The 26,088-nt window shown below is 48.9% G+C and overlaps 2 protein-coding genes across 11 annotated transcripts in view; one reads left to right on the forward strand and one right to left on the reverse strand.

Annotated features, from left to right (window-relative positions):
- Window positions 1–3,156, forward strand: part of Arsg (arylsulfatase G) — a 125,633-nt gene extending 122,477 nt beyond the window's left edge. For 8 of the 10 annotated variants that reach the window (XM_050164191.1, XM_050164195.1, XM_050164194.1 and 5 more), the window contains one exon: window positions 1,881–3,156. In XM_050164191.1, the coding sequence (XP_050020148.1) occupies window positions 1,881–2,155 (275 nt within the window). In that variant the 3' untranslated portion in view covers window positions 2,156–3,156. The remainder of the gene's footprint in view (window positions 1–1,880) is intronic. The other 2 variants (XM_050164199.1, XM_050164200.1) reach the window with 1 other exon arrangement.
- Window positions 3,088–26,088, reverse strand: part of Wipi1 (WD repeat domain, phosphoinositide interacting 1) — a 39,653-nt gene continuing 16,652 nt past the window's right edge. Inside the window, exons 5-13 of the mRNA XM_050164205.1 lie at window positions 14,842–14,939; window positions 13,840–13,932; window positions 13,144–13,214; window positions 12,447–12,554; window positions 9,258–9,422; window positions 8,090–8,197; window positions 7,331–7,449; window positions 6,631–6,731; window positions 3,088–3,628 (exon numbers count right to left, since the gene is read on the reverse strand). Coding sequence (XP_050020162.1) covers window positions 3,581–3,628; window positions 6,631–6,731; window positions 7,331–7,449; window positions 8,090–8,197; window positions 9,258–9,422; window positions 12,447–12,554; window positions 13,144–13,214; window positions 13,840–13,932; window positions 14,842–14,939 — 911 coding nt within the window. The 3' untranslated portion in view covers window positions 3,088–3,580. The remainder of the gene's footprint in view (window positions 3,629–6,630; window positions 6,732–7,330; window positions 7,450–8,089; window positions 8,198–9,257; window positions 9,423–12,446; window positions 12,555–13,143; window positions 13,215–13,839; window positions 13,933–14,841; window positions 14,940–26,088) is intronic.

The raw sequence follows: 26,088 nt of genomic DNA on the forward strand, positions 1-26,088 counted from the left end.
CCTCCTCCTCTTTCTCCTTCTCTCTCTCTCTCTCTCTCTCTTTTTCAAGACAGGGTTCTTCAAGACAGCCCTCGCTGTTCTGCAGTTCATATGGATCCACAGAAGTTCATATGAAGACTTGAGGCTTGTGCTCTACAGCTATCTTCCTCTGAGGTTTCACCTGTTGTTTTCCATCATCATCGCCTCAGCCTTTCTCTGGAATTCTGCCTGCTCCACACTGCTTGTGTGGCCCTCCCTGGGGGCGGGGCAGGGAGCACGGTGACACAACCTAGCAGGTCCAATCCCGTGTGCCTTTCCTTTCTGCAGGGTTGAGTCCCTTGCCGCCTCTGCCTGTCTTGCTTATTCCACTACAATGTTTTTATTGCTTTGCTAAAATATGTCTCCCAGAATTTGATTTTGCTAGCTAGAGGATGGTGGTTCAAAGCACACTAGTGTACTCTTGCCTTAAGAGAGATTTGTTGTGAGTGTGTGTGATGTGTAGTGTGTTTGCAGGTCTGTGTGTCGTGGTATACATGTAGAGGCTAACGTGTGGCCTCTGTACCATTCTTTGTGGATGTTCAGAGGGTCTGACTGGCTTTTGGGTTTTGGTTCATGTAGTAAGCATTTTTGTGTGTGTGCTTATCCATCCATCACGGTTATGGTGTTAGTTTTATAATTGTTTTTAAAGATTAAGTCTCATGTAGTTCAGGCTGGCCTCAATATACTTTGTAGCCGAGGCTGGTCCTGAACTCCTGATCTCCACCTCTGGATTCCAGGCATGCTCCACCATGCCCCATCTTGGATAATACTCCAGCTTGGATCTGTCTGTCTGTCTGTCTCTATCTCCAAGAGACCTCAAACTCACAGAGATCTGCCTGCCTCTGGCTCCCACATGCTGCTATTAAAGGCTTGTGTCACCATACTCAATGAGACTTTTATGAGTCTCTCCCAGCTTTTGCTTGATTGACTGTCAGGGCTTGTGTAACTTCAAGTGCTCCTTGCTGGTGATAGTCAAATTTTTGTCGACTCTAGACAAAGATGGTAATTCCTTCTGAACCCAAGTGCCCATCATGGGAGGAGACTCATAACGGAGGCTTTGAGCTGTGGAAGGCTGTGGGATCGGTTCATTCTTCTTGAGAGTTCCCATTTCATTCCCGTCCATATCGAACCAGAAAGCCGTGTCTCTGGAGTGCTGGCTTTGGTCCTTCTAGATTTGTTTTTGCTGAGTTGAGCTGTGGCATTGTGCTGTCGTCTGGAGGTGAGAACACACCACAGCTGAGCCCTTCTAATCACAGTTATATTCTGTCGTAAGCCTGTCCTCAAACTGGGCAAGGGTGTAGACACCTGTCATCCTGGCACATAGCACTCGGGTGATATAACATCCTTTTCGGCTCAGGGAAATGGACCATCTTGACATCCATCAAACTCAACAATCACCATTGGAGGAATCGGAATTCAAAAACTGTCAGATTTAGGAGCCAGTAAGATGGCTTGGTGGGTAAAAAGCTCTGGCCACACAAACCTGGAAACTTGAGTTTGTTTGATTGCTTGGACTCACAGTGGGAGGAGAGAACTGACTCCACAAAGTTGTCTGACCTCCGTGTGTGTCCTGTGGCTCCCTTCTTCCCCCAATTCCATTTTTAAAAACTCCATGAGATTTCCTCTCAAAGGCCAGAGACGAAAGATATTTGAAACAGATGTCTACTGGTTCAGATGGAAGGCAAGTCCAAGGGGGCAGACCTAATTCCTTTGGACAGAAAATCATTACTGGAAAGACAGACTACAATCTCAAGGTAATTTTTCTGGCAGGGAGAACAATCATTTGAATCTCCAGGGCTGGCCTGTGAACCACAGCTCAGGGTGAAGGTTGGGTTTAACCACTTTGGCCATCCTTCCTGTAGGTGGAGCCAAAGCTTGTGACGGGAGCACGGGTCCTGAGCAGCGCCACGCTTCCCCTCTCATTTTCAACCTAGAAGATGATGCTGCAGAAGCCATGCCCCTACAGAGAGGAAGCCCCGAGTACCAGGCAGTGCTGCCGAAAGTCACCAGCGTTCTGGCCGACGTCCTTCGAGACATTGCTGATGACAATGTCTCCCGAGCAGACTACTCTCAGGATCCTTCAGCGACTCCCTGCTGTAACCCCTACCAAATTGCCTGCCGTTGCCAAACAGTGTGATGGGTGTTTTCTCCCCTATGAGAAAGACTATCTGGAAATCGTAGACAGGTTAGGTTCACTTCCAAACTACTAGATGTCTATTTTAGGAAGGAGGTTGCACAATCTGGTTTGGAAGCCATGGCTTTTCCTCTCCCTGTGTAGACTGCCCCCTCCACATGCGGGTTTGAGACGCGTCAAGTGGGCACACTGGGCACGGCAGGATTAAGCACCAGTGGGCACACGGAGTTGCGCCACAGGTCCAAGCCCTAGGTTTTAAGCTTGGGCGATGACTTAAATCTCAATTGCAAATTGATTTTGAAAGTTAACACGTGAAGTTGCCTGTGTATGTCCCCAGCACCAAGGGGTCCTTAATGTTTTACTTTCTATCTTGTGTGCCCAGTTCCCCCGGTCACTGGAGCACAAACATTCTAGCTGGTATGCATTGCTTGGCCATCTCCAGTACACACACAGACCACCAGGGTCTGAGCAGAATCTGGCTCAGGGGATCTGGAGGAAGGTCTGGGAGACTACAGTGTTGCTGGATTCCTTTGAGATGCCTTGAGCAGCACAGAGCTAAACCGAAGCTAGGTCTTCCCGGGCCTTGGAGCAGAAGAACTCATGGGCCTTCTCTCTTGTAAATGCCAAATGGGAAGGCTATAAAGATTTAGGAGTTTGGGGCTGGAGAGCTGGCCTATCAGCTAAGAGCATTGGACCTGGGTTCTGTTCCCAACACCTACACGGTGGCTTAAACTCTAACAGCAGTTACAGGGGACTCACTACTCTCCTCTGGTCTCTGAGAATTTCAGGCATGTGCATGGTGCACATACATACATACATGTAGGCAAAACACTCATATAGTAAAAAAAAAATCTCTTAAAATAAGATTTAAGATTTCTTCCCAGTCTCTACAACTTCTAAGAAATAAAACAAAAAAAATGTAAACAACTCACAAATGCATTGCCATGATTTTATTTCATTAGTGTCCTGAATGGGACTCAAGGGTAATAAACGATTTATTCCAATCACTGCAAAAATACTTTGCCTGGCTAAAATAGTTTCTCTCTCTATATGTCTGTAATATACAAGAAACACAATTCAAAGAGATTTCCCACTAAGTACATTTTTTTTTACACAGCATACATTTGACAAGGACACCCTTATAATATATATAAAATTCCGGCTATATACCAATATGGTTAGTTAGCATTTACACTGTGGTTTGAAGGTATGTGACTCCAGCATTCTCCTCCCCCACTGGCAGCCAAGGCTGAGGGGGCTGGGTGGGGGGCTGACCATGTGCTACGGCTCAGGCAGCAAGGCACTCAGGACCCCTGCCTCCCTCCCCTCTCTGCTCACACAACTGATTGCACTCCGTGTCTTCCACTGTCCTTGTTCTCGCCAGAACCACCCGACTGGGGGTGTCCTGACTTCGGGGTGCGCTTCTTGTCAGGACTGCTTCGCTTTGCCCTTCTGACTTCCGCGGCACAAGATTATCTACCAAAATCAAAACAGAATGGCCTTACTCCTCTCATGAAGAGGCAGGGGAGGCAGGCTGGGTTACCCAGGGGTCTGTGCTATGCGGATTAGCAAGGGAGGCTGGGCCTTTTGAAACTTTTCTATATGGCCCCAGACTGGTGGTCACTCATGACCACGGAAAAATCCACCCATCTTACATTGGTGTGGACAACTGTGGCACAGATCCCAGCAACACTGTTTTAAAAACTGCATGTGTGCACACGTGTGCTCGTATGTACATGCGCAATTCTTCTTTTGAAAGGCTCGTCTTACTTGTAAACACTGACTGCTAAATGACTGTAGAAAGAACAGTGTCAGCACAGGTTCTTGGTCCAAGTCGCTGTTCTTTTTGCTCACAGGGCTAATACTGTGTCAGAGCGCACAGACTGCATGCTGGCTTGCTAACGGAGCAAAAGCTGCTGGCCCTCCTTAAAGCCTCTTCCCAGGGTACGAGAGATGAGCAGCTGGCTTTCCTCTTGCTGGTCTTGAGGCGAAGTCAGTCCCAAAGAGGACAGTGGTGTTGGGAGGGAGGGCAGTGGCAGTCTACTTTGTAAAGTGAGCTCACTATTCCTACCCGAAAGGGAAGTGATTTTGGCTAAGCCGATCCTTTTGTAGTCTCGGGAACGAATTGTGAGTAAAGACAGGGATTCTGGGAAATATCTGCAAGAGGCATGCAATTCAGAACACGGGCAGGGAGCGGGGCTTTCCTAGCAAGGCTCTGGGGCATGGCTGACATGGCCGCACTGAATGGCAGCCCGGCAGCACTTCTGCTCCTTGTGCCTCGAGATAGAGAACCCTGCCTGCTGCTGACCCAGGGCTTTGGTTGGAACACTGGCTCCTCTTCTCCATCTGCCTGCAGGTTGTGGGATAGGAGGGGCCTGGCGGCCACCATGACACCCAATACCTACAGGCACCCAGAGGCTGTGCCTGCCACCTTAGCTGAACTCGAATAGTTCTGGGAACTTGTTTTCTGACAAGCACTTACTGGCAGGGGGAATTTCTTGTGTATAAACTTTTTTTTTTTTTTAATGCCAGGGATGGACCCAGCGCCCACGGCTTCCTAAGCTAGCCATATCCCTAGCCTAGCCAAGAATCTAAATGCAGTTTAAGCCAACTGAACACAAATTTGCTCCTTGAGAAGGGGAAAGGACAGTTGGCTTGTACCTGATGTCCTGGCAGTGTTTAGGTGAGCATGTGAACATTAGTAGTTTGGGGTGTGCATGCATGTACGTGTGTGCATGTATGTGTGTGTGTGTGAGAGAGAGCATGGAACTCAGAGCCTCTTACATGCTAGGCATATATCCCATCATTAATCCATACCCTTCAACACTCCTTCTTAAATCGAGTGTCTGATTCTCCTCACCCCCAGGAAAATGGCTTACTCGGGGTTATTTTATACAGGATTCCTCTGGCAAGGAGCCACCTCCTACATGCCAGGGTTCATATTACTCAACTTCTGTAAACATGAAAGCTTGCAAGCTCTGCTCCGACTACAGCGAAGACTAGTTCGAGATGTATCAATCTTCCACTGCAGTCTCAGAGCTTTACCAAAATTGCCAAAACAGAACTGAGTGAGCATCAGACCTTGGCAGAATAGGATGCTCTGGTCATGTTTGTCCCCACTGTTCTGACCTAGAGTTCTCTGGCTCCTGGAAGATGTGATACCAGTTAAATAGTTAAATATAGCCATTAACTTTCAGAAGACATAAGATCTCCTAATAGTTCTGGGGGGCATCGTGGGAGCCCACAGACACCATTGGTCAGGGCAGCAACTGTTAGGCAGTAGGCCAACAGCTGTCGTAAAATGCACAATTAGTTTTTTCTTTTTAAAGAACTACTCCTTCCCACCATTAATATATAACTGTCACTTGGCGGCAATATATTTGGCAACTTGCCATGAAAGTCCAAAAATGTAAATTTCAAACTGCAAGCTACAAAACCAGTATGGAAGTCACAAATACCTCCTATTTACACGGAAAGGGGCCTCACCCACTTCAGGGCCCACAGGACCACGCCCCTTCTATTCCCTAAGTTCTGACATGGCATTGTATCCATCTGAAATGATCTCAAGTCGCCTATTGGGATTTTTTTTTTTTGAGACAAGGACTCATATAGCCCAGGCTGGCCTTGAGCTTACTGTGTAGCGAAGATGATAACCCTGAACGTCTGATACGCCTGAATCCCAACTACTAGGATTACAGTTGCGCAGGACCATGCTCGGTTTTCTGTGCTGCTGGGAACTGAACCCAGGGCTTCATGCACAGCCAAGCATTCTGGCAACTGAGCCGCATCTCTACTCACTCATATGCCTTCTAACTCACATTCACAGGAGGGGTGCACACTGCTTAAAGATGCAGCAGCCAAGGAAGCCCTGACGGACCTTTCCTCCAGCTGCTGGTGGAAGCCAAGTCCAGTGCTCAGGCACCCCTGGCGTCTCTCACTGCCAGCAAGCCTAAGTTGGATGCCAGGGAACCTTGCTGAAGGTGTGCAGGTGAGCTAATGCCACCCACACTGGCTTTGTACACGCGGTTTCCTGGTGAGTGCAATGCTTAAGAGTGCAATGCCAGAGCTGCAGGCAGGGTGCAGGTCAGTTCCTGCAGGACATGACCTGGCCCCTTTAACTGACCATAACAAGTAACAGGCAGCATTCTACAAGGGCATTCCTAGACGCTTCGGAAACCCCGACCTCGCCAACAGCAAAGGCAGTGTACACATAGAGGCAGAGGCAAGGAAGGAGTCTGGGTCCATGGTGACCCAGGTTAGTATTTGGTTATGGCAATGCTGCCAGGCTCCAAGCATCACACCAGCTGGCTAGCCCGTGGCATCTGAACCTGCAAGGTGGGTGTCCTATGACTCTCTGCATTTGGAAGATTAGTGGTTAGGAGCAAGAGCAGGGGCAGTGACTTTGCCTCTTGTGGGAGGCACTTCCTTCTTCCAGGCACACAGATGGCGCAACTCTGTTAAGGGTTCCGAATGCTCACAGGGGGAAACTCATTCTCGTCGTCAAGACACACTGGTCCCGTGGCAAACTCGTGTTCCGGAATAACTTCTCCGCGGAGTGCCCCACCATCCTCAGAGTAACCTGGAGGCAAGAATTAGAAATGGAACAGGTGGCACCCCGCGGGGAGTGCTGGAGGGTCAGGACCTGAAAGGGGGAGCATGGAGGCCATGCTGGGTGCATCTCTGTCTCCCAAATAGAGGGATGGCTCAAGGGGAGTCGAAATCCTCTCACTATCTAGTCCCTGAGCCCTGAGAGGCGGGCAGGTCTCTCCCGCCTCCCATCTGCAAGTCCAGCTCTTTGGAATTCTCAAGAAGTAAAGGTTATTGTTATTGTTTATTAATTGGTGCCTTTGGCCCCAGAGGCGGAGGCAGATGGATCCTTGTGAGTTCCAGGCTAGCCTGGTCTACACAGTGAGACCCTGTCTTTAAGAAAGAAAGAAAACCAAAAAGAAAGAAGGAAGGGAGGGAGGGAGGGAAGAAGAAAGAAAAGAAAGAAAGGAGAGGGTGGAAGGAAACCAGCCTTGGGCTACATCCTCCAGTGTTAGGGACCCGAGGTTGCAGGCTATTACCTGGCCTCACAGTGAGGAAGTAACCATGGAGAGTGCTCATCCTGAGACACCAGTGTGGGGAGAAGGCAGCCCCATAGGAGCCCCCCGCCCCCCCCCACAACCAGCCACTCACCTGGCACAGTGGAGGCTGCAGATGTGCTGGGCCTTGCTACAGTTGCTGCGTAAGACGGAGGTAAGGAAGGTTTGAGGTCGTTCTCTTTGTTTTCGTCTGCTGTTCCTGAGCTGAGCAAGCTGCTCGCAGCAGTTAAGAGAGAAGAGAAGAAGTCAGCACAGCTCCAGAACACCTTCGCGCTGAAAAGGGCAAGGGGGCTTGCGCTCTGCTGTTTTGCTATTTGAGGGTAAATTACAGACCTGCCCGGATGCTGTAAGACCAGCATGTACCCAAGGAGGTCAGCCAGGCCCCTTCAACACGATCCATCCCTTATACCAGTAGGCAAAGCCCTGCCCTCTGCTCTTCGGGTGGATTTGGGCAAGAACACCAAGATATGCTCACAAGGTCGTGGGTGAGGTGCCGTGGCAGCTCACAGTATCCGGTCCACCACTGGTCAGCCTGCATATGTCACAGGATTTTAGGAACTCTGAAATCTGATTCTGTGAACATTTTTGACTGTTCACTGTGTTCCTAAGGGCTGTGTTAGGGGGACATCTCATTTGTGGTATTACGCTATGTATCTGGGTGCTGTCCCAAAGGGGACTGGGGGTGGGTACCTGACCGTGGGACTGAGCTGAAGCAAAGCCTGCTGGGGCCTTGCCACAGAGACTGCCAGGAGGGAGCAAGAGCAGCAAGAACACTGGAGCGGGTCGCTGTCCCCAGCAGAGACAGCTCTGCACACCTGTTCCTGGACAGCTGTTTGGCAACTAGAATCTTCACCTGTGGGTTTTGATTAAGACGCATTCCCCTCCATCCTGAGGATCCACATTGTAGATGTAAAGGTGTCCATCGGAGGAGGCCACCAGCAGCCGCGGCAGTTTCTGGATCCTAAGACACAAGTGACGGATTGCTGCAGATGTGTCTGCCGGCAAAGCCCCACCCCGCCTCCTGTCTCCAAGACTTCTGCCTTTGAAAACCCCTTAGCCCGGTGGTCCAGAGCTGGGAAGTCCGGCCATGCGGTTCACCGTCTAGGTTTATAAACTTGTGTGTTTTACATGGAAGCAGGTGAACATGCATGCAGAGGCCAGAGGGAGGCCTGAATTGTAGTTTCTCAGGTCCTGCCCCCTTTCTTGAGACAGAGTTTCTTACTGGTCTGGAACTCACTGATAGGCCAGAGGGCTCCAGGGACCACCTGCCTCCCCCGTCCTGTGATGAGACGACATGCAAGCACACGCTTCCACACTCAGCTTTTTTTACGTGGGGCCCAGGGCTTCAACGCCAGCCTTTGCTTCCGTGGCAAGCATTTTACTGACTAGGTTATCTCCTAGCCCCTAAAATTATTCTTTTTATTGTCTTCTGAAATAGGAGTTTGATGCTTATTCTGGGCTGGCATTCTGTTTGCAAAGCCCCTGGCAAGGTCTCCTGAGTGCTGGGATTACGGATGTGTACCACCATGCCCATGGGGCTCATGCGTTTTGTTTGTTTGTTTTGATTTTTTAACAAATGCCCCCATGCTTTTTAAATTAAGACACCTGTCAGCCCCATAGGCTATCAAGCTGGAACTCCATTATTTTATCTTACAAGACCAGAGCTTGTTTATCCGGCATCGTCATTGGGGCTGAGATTTGATAGTCACATGCCAACCCCCAGCTGCCCCCTGAGAATCCACCTTAAAGCCAGCAAACAGATGGCTTTTACATGCCCTTCCCTGGGACTGTTCTGCTTTTCTTTATTTCTAGCTATGTGCATAAGCGTATGCCTGCTTGTCTGCATGTGTACCACATACATGCAGTGCGTGCAGCGGCCAGGAGAGGGCGTGAGACACACACACCCCCAACTGGAGTTATAGGCAGTTATGAGCCATCGGATGTGTGTGCTGAAGCCCGGTTCTCTGCAAGAGCAGGAAGGGCTTATAACCGCTGAGCCATCTTCCCAGCCCTGTACATACGTGGACAGGGTACAGATGTTCTTCTGCCCAGAGAAGTTCAGGCGTCCCGTGGCGAAAGCCCTGTCCTGGTTCATCATGTCTGACACCTGGGCGGGGAGGTAGTTTGTAGCTGCCATGAACATCTTTCCCATGTAGCCGCTCCAGGTGGAAGGCTCTTCTGGGCGGCTAGGGGAGGCAATGCAGAGAGGCAAGGGTGGGTCTGGGCTGTGGGCACAGGCACCGTGCCAGTGACTGCTGTGGTCCAGCATTGACCTCAGCAGGCAGAGGCTGTGCCTGAGCACAATGTTCTGGCCACCGAGACACATTATCCCGGCAATAACTACAGGGCACCAGGGCCTGCGTGTCCTTCAGAAGAACGGCTGTAACCCTGTTAAGAGGTTCCCCGTGCTACTGCGTTCTTACGTTAAGACTATTGCTGATGATGAGTCTCATTCCTGGGTTTCCAGAAGAGGGCAAGGGTAGGGATTCTGATGGAATGGATATATGGACCCTGTAAAATGAGCTCAGGAGCCCGAATGGGGTTCAGGGAAGAACAGACAGATCTCTGTGAAGGCTTCCTGAGCCAGACTGAGTAGGAAGCAAGCCTCCAGGCAAGATGCTCAGGGTGGTGTCTCATTACGGCTCTGGAGCTGTGTGGTACCCAGCTCTCAAAATGCTCAGGTGCACCGTGGGAATCTGGGAAGTCCCCTGCGCTCACTGGACTTCATCCCAGGCCTCCAAGGAGGTCCATGAACGAGCGAGCAGCACTGCTGTCTTGGTGTCCCACACCACGGCTGGCACCCTGGGGATGGGACTCACCAGGTGTGTTTTGGGAGTACCTGCTATTAGGCCACTTGTTGGCGGGACCTGATCCTGGTGTTTGGCCCATTTCACACTGTTACCAATTGGCTACATGGTCTTCAGCCTAACTTCATGGGCCTTGTGTTCTTGACCGCAAGGGACACTGTTAGATACACCTGTACTGAGAGCTCTAGGGCCTTGTATTCTGATGTAGAATCTATCAAGAGGAATAACACCAAGACTTTACATTAAAGGCTGGGGCACAGCGCAGATGTATAAAAAGCAAAGCAGCCCGAATGGCTATGCACACGGTCCAGACAGGAGCCACAGAGGACCAGAGAGCAGAGAGAGGTGGCGAGGGTCCTTAGCATCCTGGTTTCTGTTTCCTCACTGGAAGGCAGGAATCAACTGAGCTCTTGGCAGGCTTCCTCGGGGGAACTAAGGCAGGCAGCCAAGCGGATGAGACTTGTGTGGTCTCCTAGGCAGTGGGTTTCAGGGGTTGTGGGGTGGCAGCTGCTGGACTCTGCAGGTAGGGGGGAGCTGAGATTTTATTATCAAGGGGAAGAAAGAAAGGAGTCCGAGAAGGAGGAGCCATGTTCAAATGAGCACTTCCAGAAGACTGATCCGGCAAGAAGATACAGATGGGCAGCTGCTGTACGGCAGTTCCCTCTGTAATGAAACATTCTCCTCAGGAGGGAAGGAGGGTGTGTGTGTGTGTGTGTGTCTGTGTGTATAAGCCCTCAGCTTTGGGAAGGGAGAAACTTGCAAGGCCTTACAGAAGCACTGAACAGTTGGTGGGGGAAGAGACTCTGACCAGCCCAGTTGCCCCAAGGAGATTTCTCTGGGGATACTGCTTGTGGGAATCGTCACCCCTGCTTGGTGGCCTTTTCCTACAGTAGCTGTATTTGAGTCGTCTCTGCTCCTGTAAGTGATCCCGCACCCACACTCCTGAGCATCCCCAGGAAAACCTCACTGGTTCATGAAGTTGGGTTTCAGTCAGTTGTTACGTCGGTTGTCATGGTTTCCCTTTCTGAAGGTGAGTAGATGTGTGTGTGTGTGTGTGTGTGTGTGCGCGCGCGCGTGCGTGCATGTGTGTACTATCTCACACCACAAATGGTTAAAGAGAGCTGGGAAGAGAGGCTATATAGAAATAATGAAGTTAAAGATGTGGATAAGGGCAGCGGCCAGTGAGGCAGGGCGAAGATACAAACGGAAGCCATACTTCCCGATACATAGATGCTTCACAGACAAGCTGAGAATGAGAATCTGCCCCTGGCCACTGCTGGCCACTCACACACAGTAGAGCTGGGAGATGGCGGTGAGTTCCCTATCTTAAAACACTGATGACTGGGTGGAAGGTGGGGGAGGGGGTGGGGCTTGAGAGCACGGCCTTGGCTGCTGCACTGATGATTGACAGGGGGACAGGGCTTGGGAGCACCTCTGGTGCGGTGCTGGCGAAAGTGTTGTAACAGATGGGCAGGCATCTAGGGTCCAGGCTGCTGGCAAAGGCAGAAGCGCACAAGCCACAGAAGACTTGGAGACCATACAGTCTCTTGGAGAGTGTAGAACATAGACAAAACCCGAGGAAAGCGTGCAGAATAAGCATCTCAGGTTTAAGTTTAAACACATGTCCTTCCTGGGCAATGTTCTGAAGATGGAGGTGCCTTTAGGAGATGAGGACAGGCCTATGGGAGATAGGTCCCAAGGGGGTGGATCTCTGAAGGTCATATCTGTCCCTGGTCTGCAAAGGTGAGAAGAACCATGACCATGTGTTCCTGCCATCCTAAACCCTGCCATGCCTTTCCCACCACGGTGGGCCAGAATCCTCTGAAATAGTGAGTCCAAACAAGCCTTTCCTCTCGTCGTACTTTCTGGAAGGTAGGGTGGTCGCAGAGGCGAGATGGGAACAAATACAAAGAATGCCAGCATCCCACAGAGGGAACATCTCGCCACGCCTTGCCCGCTGGCGAGAGCAACCACACTCAATATGCTCTCCTCTCTTTCATTCCACTGGTTAACGCGGCTACACCAGCACGCTGCTGTTGGGGGCGCCACGAGACACTTTAGAGCAACAAACTTTCTGAATCCCCACATCAAGCTTAAGGTACAAACACAATGATTAAGCTTGTTTTACGGGTGAGGAGAGAGATTCAGAGAGACTGAACAAGCTTCCCAGAGTCTCACAGCTCCAAAGGGGGGCCGAATTGAGATGTAAACTCAGGATTGTAGACATACCAGATGTTTTGCTTTTGTGCAGGACATCCCAAAACGTGCTGCGAGCACACACTCTACATTGACCACAGCACGGCAGCAAGGCCAAGTTTACCAAGTGGAGTTCCCATGCCTACGGGATAACGGGGACCTGTCCCTTCAGCCTGGTAGCTATTCTGTGCCTGGTGGTGCACTTGCCTGTCAGTCAGGTGTTCCAGCTTGAAGATGTGCACGGTCTCCGTGTTGCTGGAGGCACACAGGAACTGCGAGTCCATACTGAACACCAGAGAGCTGATCGTCACATACCTAGAGACGGCAACACACAGGCCAATAAGCCGCCTCAGTTCTAAGAACAGCTATACGAGGAAATGAAAATGTGTCCTGAGGAGGTTGAAAACCCCTCCAACATTATTCTGTTTGTATTTAAAAAGCAATGTGGGAGAGATTCAGGGAGAGCCGCGGTCTGAGGAACAAACACACACACAGGGCCAGGAGAAAGACCTGCTTTCTTAGTGTGTGACATCTCCCAGCTGCTCTCCGTAGACCCCGCTACAAAACCCACAGCCAAAAAGGTCCCAGTCTCTGACGCCTGATGTGGTCCTTCATTTCCCATTTGTGGAAGGAAGCAGATATTGTTTCTGGATTGTGATTCCTGGCTCTCTGCTTTCCCCACGCTGGCCTCCCTCTCTCATGGGTATCAAAAGACCCTGCCGGCCGGCCTCTGCAGTGTCTGCCTGCTTTGACTTCTGTTTTTAGAAAGCCCCCGTGTAGCCCTGAGCCAATTACCCGGAAAGCACCTGAATCTCTAGGCGAGGACACACAGAGCCTGCCTCCACCCTCTCCCTAGATGGCTGCCAGGAAGGGTTTTAGAAGAGGACAGACACTGAGCACAGACCTTTTCATTCCTCGACGAAACTCATAGAGTTTCTGCCCATCAGGTACAGAGAACACACGGATGACGGTGCCCTGGAAGAGAAAGCGGGGGACTTTTCCCAACCACAAATGCTTCACGCAGGGATGTCCCTTCTCAAGGCAGTGGCTATACTGGTTTTGAACACCTATCTCTAAGTGGCAAGCATTGGGCACAGGGGCATTTTTATCTGAATATAAGTGTCTTTCCCTTCCTGTCCTTACGTCTCGTTCAGTGTGTGCATGTGTGTGCGTGCATGCATGTGTGTGTGTGGTCACAAACTGTTCAGATTTTCTAGACTATTCTATCTCTGCTTATTAAAAATATACCTGCTTTGCATGGCACTTGAAATATAACTTGATCACTTTATTTATTCTAGTCAACAGAGTCCGATCTCTGTCCCCATCTATGGACAACAGGCACATGTAACATCTATCCTTATCTGGGGACAACAGGCACATGCATTTCTTAATAAGGCCACACGTTTTTGTGCACAATGTCTTGCATCTTGCGTAAATGTCACGGTTTGATAGAACCACAGCAGGCAGGCCCAGACAGATGGCAGGCCTAGAGACCAGCCCATCTTCACGCCCCATCACGGGTCCAGCAGCACTCAGTGCACCTCGGCAGGGGCAGGCATTCTGCAAACCCCCAGATGGGGGGAAGTCAGAGAACACTCACTTTCTCGGATGCACTTGCTAGCTTGGAGCCTGAGGAGTTGAAGGTGATGGCGGCCAGCGTTCCCTCGTGGGCAGCGATGGTGCACACTGATTTCTGTGTAGGGGGAGAATGGAGATGAGATGTTGCTGATGGGGGAAGAGGAATTTCCTCCGCGCCCCTTGCTCTCTGCCTTGCTTCCCTGGACCACTTGCATATAAGCTGAAAGCCCTTTCTTGGAGTTCTGCTATACTATTCTCTCCTCTGGCTCCTCCCCTTGTTGTGGTGAACCAACGGGTTTAATTAGGGCTACTTACAGGGCAACTCAGCAGTGTCCATACTACTAAAAGAATGTCTACGCCCACCCTAGCAGATTAATAGCCTATATGGGGCTGGCTCCCCCCCCCCTTCACGAACCTCCCCTTCCATGGCAGGATGCTGACAGGCTCAATCTAGTGCAATCAGCGTGGCTGAGAGCCCGAGGGTGTGACAGCCACACGCCCAGGAGACAGCATTCTATATAGCCAGCCGCCCCAGATCCTGTGACATTCCCTGGGGTCTCTGTTTGGGGGGGGGGAATAGGGAGGTGGAGGGGTGTCTCATGCCTATTCCTTTCCCTGCCTTTGGGAAGAGATGGCCAGCTGTGTGCCTGATACAGAGCCCGGCTGTTAGGGCTCTTTGTGGTTGTTTCTTCAGGGGTTTCCCAGAGTGCCCCTGCCCTGCTCTGTGATGCTCTATGATGCTGCAGGGAGTAGAGGGCAGGGGATACAGGCCTGTGCGCTATCTCGTTGATTCCACTTCGGGCAGGTGTTCTGCCTTGTTCTGGCGCCTGCCTCTCAGTGGTGTTGACTAACACCGACTTTGAGCTTCAGCATAAACATCATTTGTTTTCCTTTGCCCAACTGCTGTGGCCAGAGAAACTCCCCCACACAGCTTACCCCACTGCCACAGGGACTCCTTATCTAATCTATTCACCTGCTGGCCAGGGCAGGCGGGCTGGTGCACCAGGGACCACAGTGAACTTACCAGGGAGTTTCCATCATAGAGAACAATCTCGCCTGTAGTCTGGCTTCCAGGATAGGCCAGGTAGGAGTTGGAATGGTTGATAGAGAGGGCACAGAGACCTGGCAAAGAACAAACGGAGGATGAGGAGAAAAAGAGCTCGGCTAGAAAGGGCACCTGAAAACCACGTGTCTGGAGCGCCACCTGCTGGCGAGGGAAGGAACACCTTTGAGTATTTCTGTATTATAATCGCGGGTTTCTTAAATTATACATAGTCACCCACACAGCGAGTCACAAAAGCTGGCAACAGTAAAAAGTTTCTGAAGGCACAACAGGCAAAGAATTTGGAATTGAAGGGCGTAAGGAATCTGAGGTGGCTCTGCAGCCCCGGCCAGGGTTGCATCTCATGGCCACTGCAGCCTTGCCTCTGAACACACAGCATGCACACACCTCCCCGTGAACGCTATCACACCACACAACACCAACATACACTTTCCCGTGCATGCTATCCCAGCACACAGCAGACACACACATCCCGTGCATGCTGTCCCAGCACACAGCGTCAACACACACGGCCTCTGAGCACCTGGGCCCAGTACCGTGTGCCATGAACTGTTGGGTTTTCACTGTATAAACTGTCCTGCTCTTATAGAAGAGCACCAATGAACAGGAAACAGAAACGTTTAACATTTTCCTACATTCCTCGTGATGTTAGTACCAAACTGGCAATACCCTGATATTGTCTTGTGTTAGAACTGTTGATTTTAGACATTGCTGGCTGGGCTGCTGATTTGAATTTCTTTTCAAAATGGATAAATGAACTTTTGCTTGGGATTCAGACAAAACTTATGAAATGGTCCTAAGATACTTCTGCCAGTTTGTATTATGCATTTATATGAAGTAGTACTTTGGGCACTAACAATTACAAAATAAGATTATTGATGAATTCTGAAGAACATTTAAGATGATTTATGTCTTGCGTATCTATCACATGGCCAGCTGAAATTTAAATACTCATGTAAAAAGAAGCAAGTCCTTTTGTAGCATCAGTGCGAACATTTTATTGTTTTCTGTTGAAATAAGAGCGGCAGGGCTGCGTCCCCGGCACCCGGCCGCCCGCATGGCTAGCTTATGTCCGAAATAATTACACGGAAACTGTATTCTATTAAACACTGCCTGGCCCGGCTAGTTCCAGCTTCTTATTGGCTAGCTCTTACATATTGTTCTAACCCATTTCTAATATTCTGTGTAGCCCACGAGCTGGCTTACCAGGGAGGATCTTAACCTGCGTCTGTCTGGAGTGGGAGAATCATGGCGACTCCCTGACTAAGCTTTTTTCTCTCAGAATTTTTTTCTGTATACTCCGCCTACCTAATTTTCTATCCAATAAAATGGGCCAAGGCAGTTTTTTTATTAGTAAGAAATCACTCCCACATCAGTTTTCTTTCTTTTTTTAAAAAGTATTCTGCCTGCCTGCATGCCTGCAGGTCAGAAAAGGGCATCAGATCTCATTACAGATGGTTGGCAACCACCATGTGGTTGCTGGGAATTGAACTCAGGACCTTTAGAAGAGAAGGCAGTGCTCTTAACCACGGAGCCATCTCTCCAGCCCCATTTTATTGTTTTCAATAAGTGTTAAGATTATACCCAAGAATTATTTTAAAGCAAATTTATGATACATTATTAGCAAATGTTTGATATGCGTTCATATTTTATATGCATGTATGCTTGGGGTCATGTAAAAATTTCTTGGACCAGCTGGGCTGTGGTGCATACTCCTTTAATCCCAGCATTCCAGAGGCAGAGGCAGGTTGGTCTCTATGAGCTCGAGACCAGCCTGCTCTACAGAGTGAGTTCTCTAACAGCCAGGGTTATGTCTCGAAAGACCAAAAAAGAAAAAAAGAAAAACCCAAAACTTCTTGAGCCAAAAAACGGGTTGCTAGTGTGAAAAATTCAAGAAGCCCAGTTCGGATCCAAGGATCTGAGTCAAGGAAGTCTGCAGACTTCCCTGCTTAACCTGGCAGTGACCCTGACTGTTAGGCAATCAGAATTCATATCCTCCACATTTTCACCCAAGACAGCTACCTCTCTTCTGAACCCATTACCCTCAAGAACTCTGTGTGCTCACAATAGGACTTCCCAGTGGGAGAGGTCAGTGTGCTTTAGCTTCTTCTAAGAGTGATTAAATAGTTAGCAAGGAATTCAAGAAGGACCAGGAAAGGCAAATGACCTCGTTTCTCGGCGTGCTGTCTGCTCTGCCAGGGGCATGAGGGTCACTGGGGGTCTGCATCTTGGTTGAGACAGTGAGCTTGGCTTTTTTTGTTTGTTTTTTTGAGACAGGCTTTCTCTGTAGCTTTGGAGCCGGTCCTGGAACTCACTTTTGTAGACCAGGCTGGCCTCGAACTCACGGAGATCCGCCTGCCTCTGCCTCCAGAGTGCTGAGATTAAAGGCGTGCACCACCACTGCCCAGCAGAGCTTGGCCTTTGGCAGTGACTTTGCAGTGGGTTATGTTGGATGCAAAATGCTCCAACATCTTCTGAAATTATAGGAAGCTAATCAGGCTCCTTGTGACAAGCCATTTTTTATTATAGGACAACTCTGGGGTTGTCCCTGAGCATTTAACCAGAGACTCTTCACAACTACAACCGAGATTAATAGTCAAACATGGTAGGGACTCCAAGCCAGAGAATTACCGGAAAAGGATCTTTAAGAAGACTATACAAGAGGCATCTTTTTAAATAAATGAATAAAAGTAATGCTGGCCAGCTTTGTTGCAGACTGGCGTATTTAGTACGGTCTTATAAAAAGCATTTGTAAAACTTTAGACCAGGCTAAAAGGCTCCTAATTGGCTGGGCGGTAGTGGCACACACCCTTAATCCCAGCACTCAGGAGGCAGAGGCAGGTGGATCTCTGAGCAGTTGAGGCCAACAAAGAAAGATGACTCCACAGATAAGGCGGCACTTCCCGGTTCTAAAGGCAGGCACGTGAGGTCAGGCCCTTGGGCACAAAAGCCCCCCCCCCGCCCCCCCCCACGCGTGACCCATGGGTACGCATGCGTGGTTACATCCGCGTATGACTCAGCTAAACCCTTGTGCACATGTGTCGGGTAGCCTTTAAAAGCTGAAGGCGCCATCTTTTGCCCTCTCTGCACCTTGATCTTCAGGGTGCACATTCCTCTCTAATAAACTAAGCGGGTTTGTTGGTGTTCCCTGTCTCCTTCTCACTTGTGCCCAGGTAATTTCACCTAAGCTATCCTGTATAGGAGGAGATGAAAAAGGAAAAAAAAAAAATTCAGACGACTTCCAATTAGGCCCTGCTTCCTGCTCTGGCTGTCTTCCTTGAGTGTGTAGCCAAGCTTCAGCCCTTATCTGTCCCTACACAGAACTCCAGCAGGAGGCTGGCTGGGCACCCTCAACTGCAGGTGCTGGCCCGGGTATGAACCCCTACTTGGACAAGGTCACTCGGGGCCCTTTGCATCATAAGAGGCCACACACACCTTCCTGGCTCTGCTCTGTGGGACCCTAACTCCTCATCTGAGCCCTCTGTAATCTAAGCAGCTGGGAAGACGGGGTGCTCTGATGCTGAGAAATGAAAGGAGACTGCATGGGCTCGAGTGGGTGTGGGGGGACAGCGGTGGGAGAGAGGCTGAGATCCACAGTGTAGAAGAACTGGAAGACTAAACCAAAGATCGTACACATAAGGGACTATGAGGGCTTCTGAGCATGCGGCCTTGTGAAAAAAATGAAAAAAGTCTTAAAACCATAATGAGGTTGGGCAGAATGCTTGCTTTATAAGTATGAGGACCTAAATTCAGAGCCCAAGATACATATAAGACAAATAAATAGATGCAAAAGAAAGCCCACAAAAACAAAGCTCTGGCATAGCTGCGTGTATTTGTAACCCCAGCTCTAGGGAATGTTGGAGACAGGAGGATCACTGGGACTTTCTGGCCACCAGCGTATCTCCAGTCTCAGTGAAAGAACCTATTGCTGGGGAATACTATTTTCAGGTGTATGACTTTTGTTTTATTTTTTGCTTTTTTATTTTCTTTTTTGGTTTTTCAAGTCAGGGATTCTCTGGAGCTAGTTCTTGTAGATCAGGCCTCGAACTCAGAGATCCGCCTGCCCCTGCCTCCCAAATTCTGGGATTAAAGGTGTGCTCCACCACCGCCTGGCCTGTGTGGCTTTTGTTTAAACTGCATTTGTTTATTTAACTCTGTGTAACGGAGCCTGTCCCAAAACACCTAGTGGTCCTAACAGCCAATAGTGAGGTAGGAGCAAGGACAGGTGGGGCTTGCAGATGGAGAAGGGGGAAGAGGAGGAGGAAGGAAAGGAGAAGCTGGGCGGTGGTGGGGCAGGCCTTTAATGTCTGCACTCGGGAGGCAGAGGCAGGCGGATCTCTTGTGAGTATGAGTCAGCCTGGTCTACAGAGCAAGTTCCAGAACAGGCTCCATGGCTACTGAAAAACCCTGTCTCAGAAAAAAAAGGGGGGTGGGGGGAGGAAAGAAAACAAGGAGAGGAGGACATCAGGGGCCAACCACCCAGCTATACAGCCAGCCATGGAGAAAGAAGTAAAGAAATGTACCGGGAAACAGACAAAGATAAAAGCCCAGAGGCAAAAGGTGTTGGGGTAATTTAAGATAAGGAAAGGGAAAGCTGACAAGAAATTAGCCAAGCTAAGGCCAGGCATTCATAACTAAGAATAAGCCTCCGTGTGTGATTTATTTCTCTCTCCCTCTCCCCCTCCCTCCACACACACACGTGCACACGTGTGCACACACACACACACACACTGAGCAGTCACTTCATAATTACTAGGATAGCTATGATTGAAAAAGGCAGCCAGGGACTGGAGCGATGGCTTGGCAGTTAAGGGCACTGGCTGCTCTTCTAGAGGACCCAGGTTTGATTCCCAGTACCCACATGAGAGTTCTCATTGCTTCTAACTCTAGGTCTAGGGGAATCCAGTGCCTTCTTCTGGCCTCTACTGGCACCGGGCACACGTGGTGCACATATATACATACAAGCAAAACAACTTTTATAGGAAGCTAATAAATATTAATGAACCGATGGAAAATTGGAAGGATGTACACAGGGATGTGAACTGGGGCAGTTGGAGAGCAGCCAGGGAGTTCCTCGGAAGTTAAACACAGTTATCACACAACCGGGAAATTCTTATGTACACAGCAGGAAGAAATAAAACAATATCCACACAAAAACTTATATGAAGGGTTATATTAACAATATCCATTACCATAAAAAACTGGAAATACAGAGGAAGGGGGAAATAGGGGTAGCCTAGCCAAAACTAAGGATGTATAGAAACCCACAGTTTGTAAACTAATTTAAAACATTTTTTTAAAAGGAGGAGTTTGAACACAGCTACCCTGCAGGGTGGAGGATATGCCCCCTAGAAGACGTGGGTTGTTAAATGAAAATCTCAGTGTCAGGCATGGGGAACCTCCCTATGAGTAATTGATGGGGGAGGCTCCCAAGGCCTCCCCAACAACAGACTCTCGATTGCCTGCTATAAATAGATGGTAAGAGCCTATTGCTGATGACTCAACACACACTGATTACAGAATACAGAGAAATCAAGTAGGAAGTGGTCTGGAAACTTCCTCCTAGCTTATAGTGTCAGAAGGTACGACGCAGGCCTCTGCAGGAGGAAAGTCATCAGTAGCATTACCCAGTGGGAAACCCTGCATGTTACAATACCAACCTAGACAAGATGTGCCCATCAATGCAGCGGTGGTACAAAGACTACGGGTAGGCAGTAGCTTTGAATTGAATTTGAGGCCTACTCTACAAGAGAAAATTTATGCTTGGTACTATAAACCTGGTCAAAACTCATAGCTCAGGAGGTCACAGGCCCTAGAGAGATTGTTCTATTGTGGTGTTGCTGAATGGCGGTGTTGTCAAACTGTTTTTAAATATTTATGTTTACATAATTAGTTCTGCCTTCAACCTCAGCCATAAAAGCATCTCTCTGCAGTTATCATCAGACAAGGTGGACTCAGAACTGGTCCAAGTGCTGAGCATAAGCAACTATGGAGTACTCAGCCCGAACTGGGGCATCTATAAGAACGTCCTCTACTCTAAGGCTCAGAGAACATTACAGAAGGGGGAAGAAAGAACGTATGAGCCAGAGGATGGGGAGGAATGCTGTGGAAAGCTGTCCGCTGGACAGGACCACTGCACACATGAGCTCAACACAGCTGGGGTGACCTGCACGAGACCCTCATGAGATCAAGTCAACAGCATCAGTCAACATTCCCATAGGCAGCACTAATGGACTCAGTAGGTTACAAAAACGGCAGTGTGTGTGTGTGAAAGGACATGAAGCAGGGAGTGGGAGATGAAATTGCCAAATAATAATAATAAATATTCTATTTTTTTTTAAAAGGTGGAAACAACCATGTGAACTAATTGGTGGATGGATAGATGGGTTATGCCATGTCCTTCTAACAGGACAGTATTTGACGATAAGAAGGAATTACATATGATACATGCTGTAATACAGATAAGCCTTGAGAGCAGTAAGTGGTAGAAGCCAGTCACAGAAGACCAAATGAATGTTAAATTTACAGTGACAGAAAGTAGATCAGGGGTTACCTAGACCTAGGGGAATATGAGGGAACAGCTAAGAGGCATAAGGATGTCTCTGGGGGGGAGGGTGAAGAGAATGTTCTAAAATTAAATGTAGGGCTGGTTTGATGGCTGTGGAGGCCTGAAAATGTGAGCCAATTCCACCTTGACCAAAGGTCAGAGAGTTGGAATTTACTAGTTCCTCCAAGGTTATTGTGTTTCTACCTCAAAGGTTCCACCTAGTTGTTGATTTAAGAGTTCTGTTCTCTCGAGGTTACTGTCAACAGGTGTGGCTAATTGTCAGCCCTTGTATTCTAGGAATAGACCAGGAAGAGATCTGTTCCTACCTCAAACAAAAGTCTAGGGATCCAACTAAGTTCCAGTTCCCTTTATGGAGATAACTTTGGATTCCACCTAGGGAGTGGTTTGCCTATAGGATGTTCTGGTCTAGGGTGTGAGCGTGACTTGGTGACTCTTTTTGTTCTAGCAACAGAATGTTTCACTATGGATGTTCATTTCCTTGTATCATGTTAATGCAGTCCTTGGTCTTATTCCTATGTTTTGGGGTCAGGGGTATTTTAAGCAGTTGGAAATTAAACATGGGTGAATTTTCAGTACTCATGGAAATTCCCTTTCAATACTATCCTATATGTTTCTCCGTTTTATTATTTTCATTCACATCTTCATATTCTTTACTATATTTCTAATCCCCATGCCTTTACCCTAGTGAGAGGTATTTTTGTTGAGGCTGGTTCCTGACAGATGGCCCCATGGGTAAAGGTGCTTGCTGCCAAGGCTGACAAGCTGAGTTAGATCCCTGGACCCACATGGCAGCAGAAGAAAAGAGTATAAAAGTTGTCCTCTGGCCAGGCAGTGGCGGCGCACGCCTTTAATCCCAACACTCGGGAGGCAGAGGCAGGCGGATCTCTGTGAGTTCGAGGCCAGCCTGGTCTACAAGAGCTAGGTCCAGGACAGGCTCCAAAGGCTACAGAGAAACCCTGTCTCGAAAAGCCAAAAAAAAAAAAAAAAAGAAGAAGAAGAAGAAGAAAGTCCCTTCTGTGAACATACTAAAGTCTATTAAATTATGCACTACACTTATTTTTAATTTTTGTGTGTGCATGTGTGTGAGTGTGTGTGTGTGCACGTGCAGGTACCCGAGGAAGCCAACAGAGGGTACTGGATTCCTTGAAACTGGAGTTAGGGACAGTTGTTAAGTTGTCTGAAGTGGGGGCTGGGAACCAAACTCAGGTTCTTTGGAAGAACAGCAAGAGCTCTTAACTACTGAGTCATCTCTTCAGCCACAAACTGTGCACTTTAAATGAGTGAAATCTATGATACATGGATTTTGTATTTGGCTTTTGGAGGGAGTGGCAGAAATCATGTTTACTCATGTGCGTTAACTATACAGTGATTATGACCATTTCGTGTAAACCTGTAACATTTTAATTATCTCCACCTTACTATTGCCATCTTTACCCTTCCCCCCCTTTCTCTTTTTTTCTATTTACCTTCCTCACTCTCTTTTGTTCTGTCTCCCTCTCAAGGGAGTACAGACTTTTGGGACGCTTTGGGTGACAGGGGCAGGCTGAAGATACAGATCCCCGACATCCACCTTCCCTGTACCACTTGGCTCTTTTAGGTTTGTTTCCCACCATGGGGTTCTCTAAGAAAGTCAGGGCTTCATTTACCTAATTCCCGCCTCCTATGGAACCTAGAGAGCTCATTCTTGTGGCGGAGCGAGTCAGGAGGCCTGAAGCAGAACCTTGGGCAAAGGCTGGCAGTTGTCTTTTGGAATTTTAAGTCAAGATATAAATATCCCAGGGAGGGGACGAGAGGCTTGAACAGTGTAAGCTGACTTGGGCAGATCCTAACAAGAAAGGGACAAAGGGTGATGGCCGGGACAGGTGTCCTGTCACAGGTAGCCCTTACTACACAGCCTTGTTCCTGGACCTGCAGCTCTGCCACCTCATGTGACTTCAGAGAGGCCCCAGCCACGCCTCATTTCCCCCCACCTGAGACTCAGAGCTCCACCCGCTGCAAGGCTGTGTTTTCTGACCTGCTTCAGGCTTAGCTATGCCCATGCCACAGTCTTTTCTGTCACTAGTGCCACACAAAGTCGTTCTGTAGGAACAAAGTGAACTTTTCCTTTGATATTATTTTCTAGTATGAAAGTGCAGGGTGGCAAATAAAAGGCAGCTGATTTTGAAAGGTGGGGTTTTCTCCTTTCAGCATTTAAAAATGTAGTCTTCAAGCTATTTTTCTATGCAGGCACGGGGTTGTGAAGTTTTTATATCTATTTATTAGGGGGTGCGGGGGAGACACAAATGCGCCATGCTATGCATGTGGGAGTCAGAAGACAACACGGGGGAAGTCAGTTCTCTCTATTATGTGGGGTCCCAGGGAGCCAGCTCATGTGATCAGGCTTAGCCGTAAGCGACTTTACCTGCTGAGCCACCTCACTGGCCCAGGCAATGGGGTTTTAATGTGGCTTCTGGCCTTGTTTTATAATTGATGCACATTTTCATAAATAGCTGCTATTTCAGTGAGATTTTTGGCCTGTAAATCTCCCCCATCTGGAAAGACGGGCCTTGTTAGTAACTCAAGAACCAACAGCACCACGAGGCTGGAATTGTAAGAAAGTCCCTCGGTCCTCCTCCTTCTGACTTTAGTATCTACTAGATCGCAAGTCCAACTTTAGGCAGTTCAGTGAAACTGATTTATAAAACATGGCTGGTTAATGCCTCAGGGGACACTTTCCAGGGCTAGAGGATGCAGCTCAAAGTGTGTAGTGTGCACAGCTCTGGGTTCCAGCTTCAGCACCATCACTCAATATGCTTTCCGATTTCCAGGACAAGTCAAGAAATCCACTGAGCATGGTGTGGTAGTACACACCTGTCAGCCCAGCACCTGGGAGGCTGAGGCAGGAGAATTGCAAGTTTGAAGCTAGCCTGAGTGAACAAGACTGTATCTCAAAAGAACCAGAAGGAAAGAAGAAAAAAAGAAGAGAGAGAGAGAGAACTGACTCAGGTACAACAAACACCCAGATGGTGGGGATTGTTTACACTCCTACTATTGCCATCTGCGGAAAGGCACTGACGTATTATCCAGAACATTCCCTGTCTGTCAGAGGTGGTCAGTCTCAGACCTTCCACCCCATCCAGCTGTGCTATGACTGGCAGGGCTTTTGTGGGCATTTCCATCCCTCACTGCCCAGGGCAGACTGCTGGCTGGTGGGACATTAACTCTCAGCTCGGGCTAGTCCAGCCCTTCAAAGGAATCAGCCTGCAATCGTTGGCACAAACAGAGAGGAGGAAGGACATTTATAGTCGTCACCTTAGACGCTGAGCACCAAACAAGGGAACACCCTAGAGCCAACTGACCCCTAGCCACTAGACGGAAACATTCAGAACTTGGTGGTAAAGTCAGTTTACAAGGCGTTCTGTTTTTCTGGTGTTCCCAGATTTCTAAAGCCATGAGGCAGTGTTTCCATAGAAAACAAAGAGTGCACACAAGGAGGCTCTGGGCATCTCAGGAGCCATGTTCTCCACGGTACAGCGTCCCCTGAACCTTGCTGAGAGAAAGGAATGTGCTGGCCTGACTGGGGCTGCCCTCTGGGATGAAGGGGGGACTAGAGAGTCAGGCTGGCTGTTCACACAATCACAGATGGACCTTGGCTTATTTACACACATGATGTCAGTCTCCATCCACGCCACGCAGCTCCGCAAGTCAGAAACCATCACCCCAGCTCACTGCCATGAAAAATCAGTTGAGAGGAAGCAGCGGTGGGAACTGGGAATTTGGGATTTGAGACTAACTGAGGCTATTCCTCTAAAAAGGCATTAGGCATCTAAATGGATGTGCTGTGGTTAAGTTGCCGGTCTTTTAGATGAATCAATCAACATATCCCAGAATCCTGTTGTAATGTTTATCTGAAACCAAGAATTTTTTTTTTCAGGGAGCAAGGAACAAGGTCCTACCCTGGAACTCGCTATATGGCTCAGATTGGCCTCCTATTCATGGCTAATCCTTCGGCTTCAGCCTCCTGGAAACTGGGATCATGGGTGTGCATAACCACTCCTTGCTCCAGCTTTCTGAGAAAAAAGGGGATTTAGTTTTGGCAGGGGTGGGAATGCACACCTCTAACCCCAGAATTCCAGAGACAGAGGCTGGATGACTGAGGATTTGAGGCCAGCCTGGGCTACACAGTAAGACCCTGTCTCAACAAGCAGACCAAACAACACTTATTCCCTTTTATCAGGGGCACAAATAGCCCCTTGCTTTTAATTCATTTTTCTCCTGGCTTTTACCTCACTGCAAAAATTAGGCAACCAATGAGTTTTCTTGGCTGCAGAGAAACAAATCCATTGTGAACCAACATTCCAGCCAAGGACAGACCATATACACGACAGTGTGCATACAGCCCAAGCTTACTGTGTTATACCATCTAGGGCTGCTCAAGGACACCGGAGGTTTGCCCATGATGAAGTCACCTAATGACACAGCTCTCGGAACTCATCCGGTCATTACGGGACATAGGACCGCATGCTGGGAAACTGAGAGCGAGAAGGGAGATGTTGCCTTTTCCCTATGGTGGGGCACGCCTCCGCACTAAGCTGCTCTGACATGCAGCCCGAAAGGCCAAGGGAAAGGTGAGTGTGAGGTAGGCAATGGGCAAACTGTAC

The sequence above is a fragment of the Alexandromys fortis genome, unplaced genomic scaffold (assembly GCF_014885135.2).
Source record: "Alexandromys fortis isolate MF-2015 unplaced genomic scaffold, M_Fortis_MF-2015_v1.1 scaffold_156, whole genome shotgun sequence".
NCBI classification, from domain to species: Eukaryota; Metazoa; Chordata; class Mammalia; order Rodentia; family Cricetidae; genus Alexandromys; species Alexandromys fortis.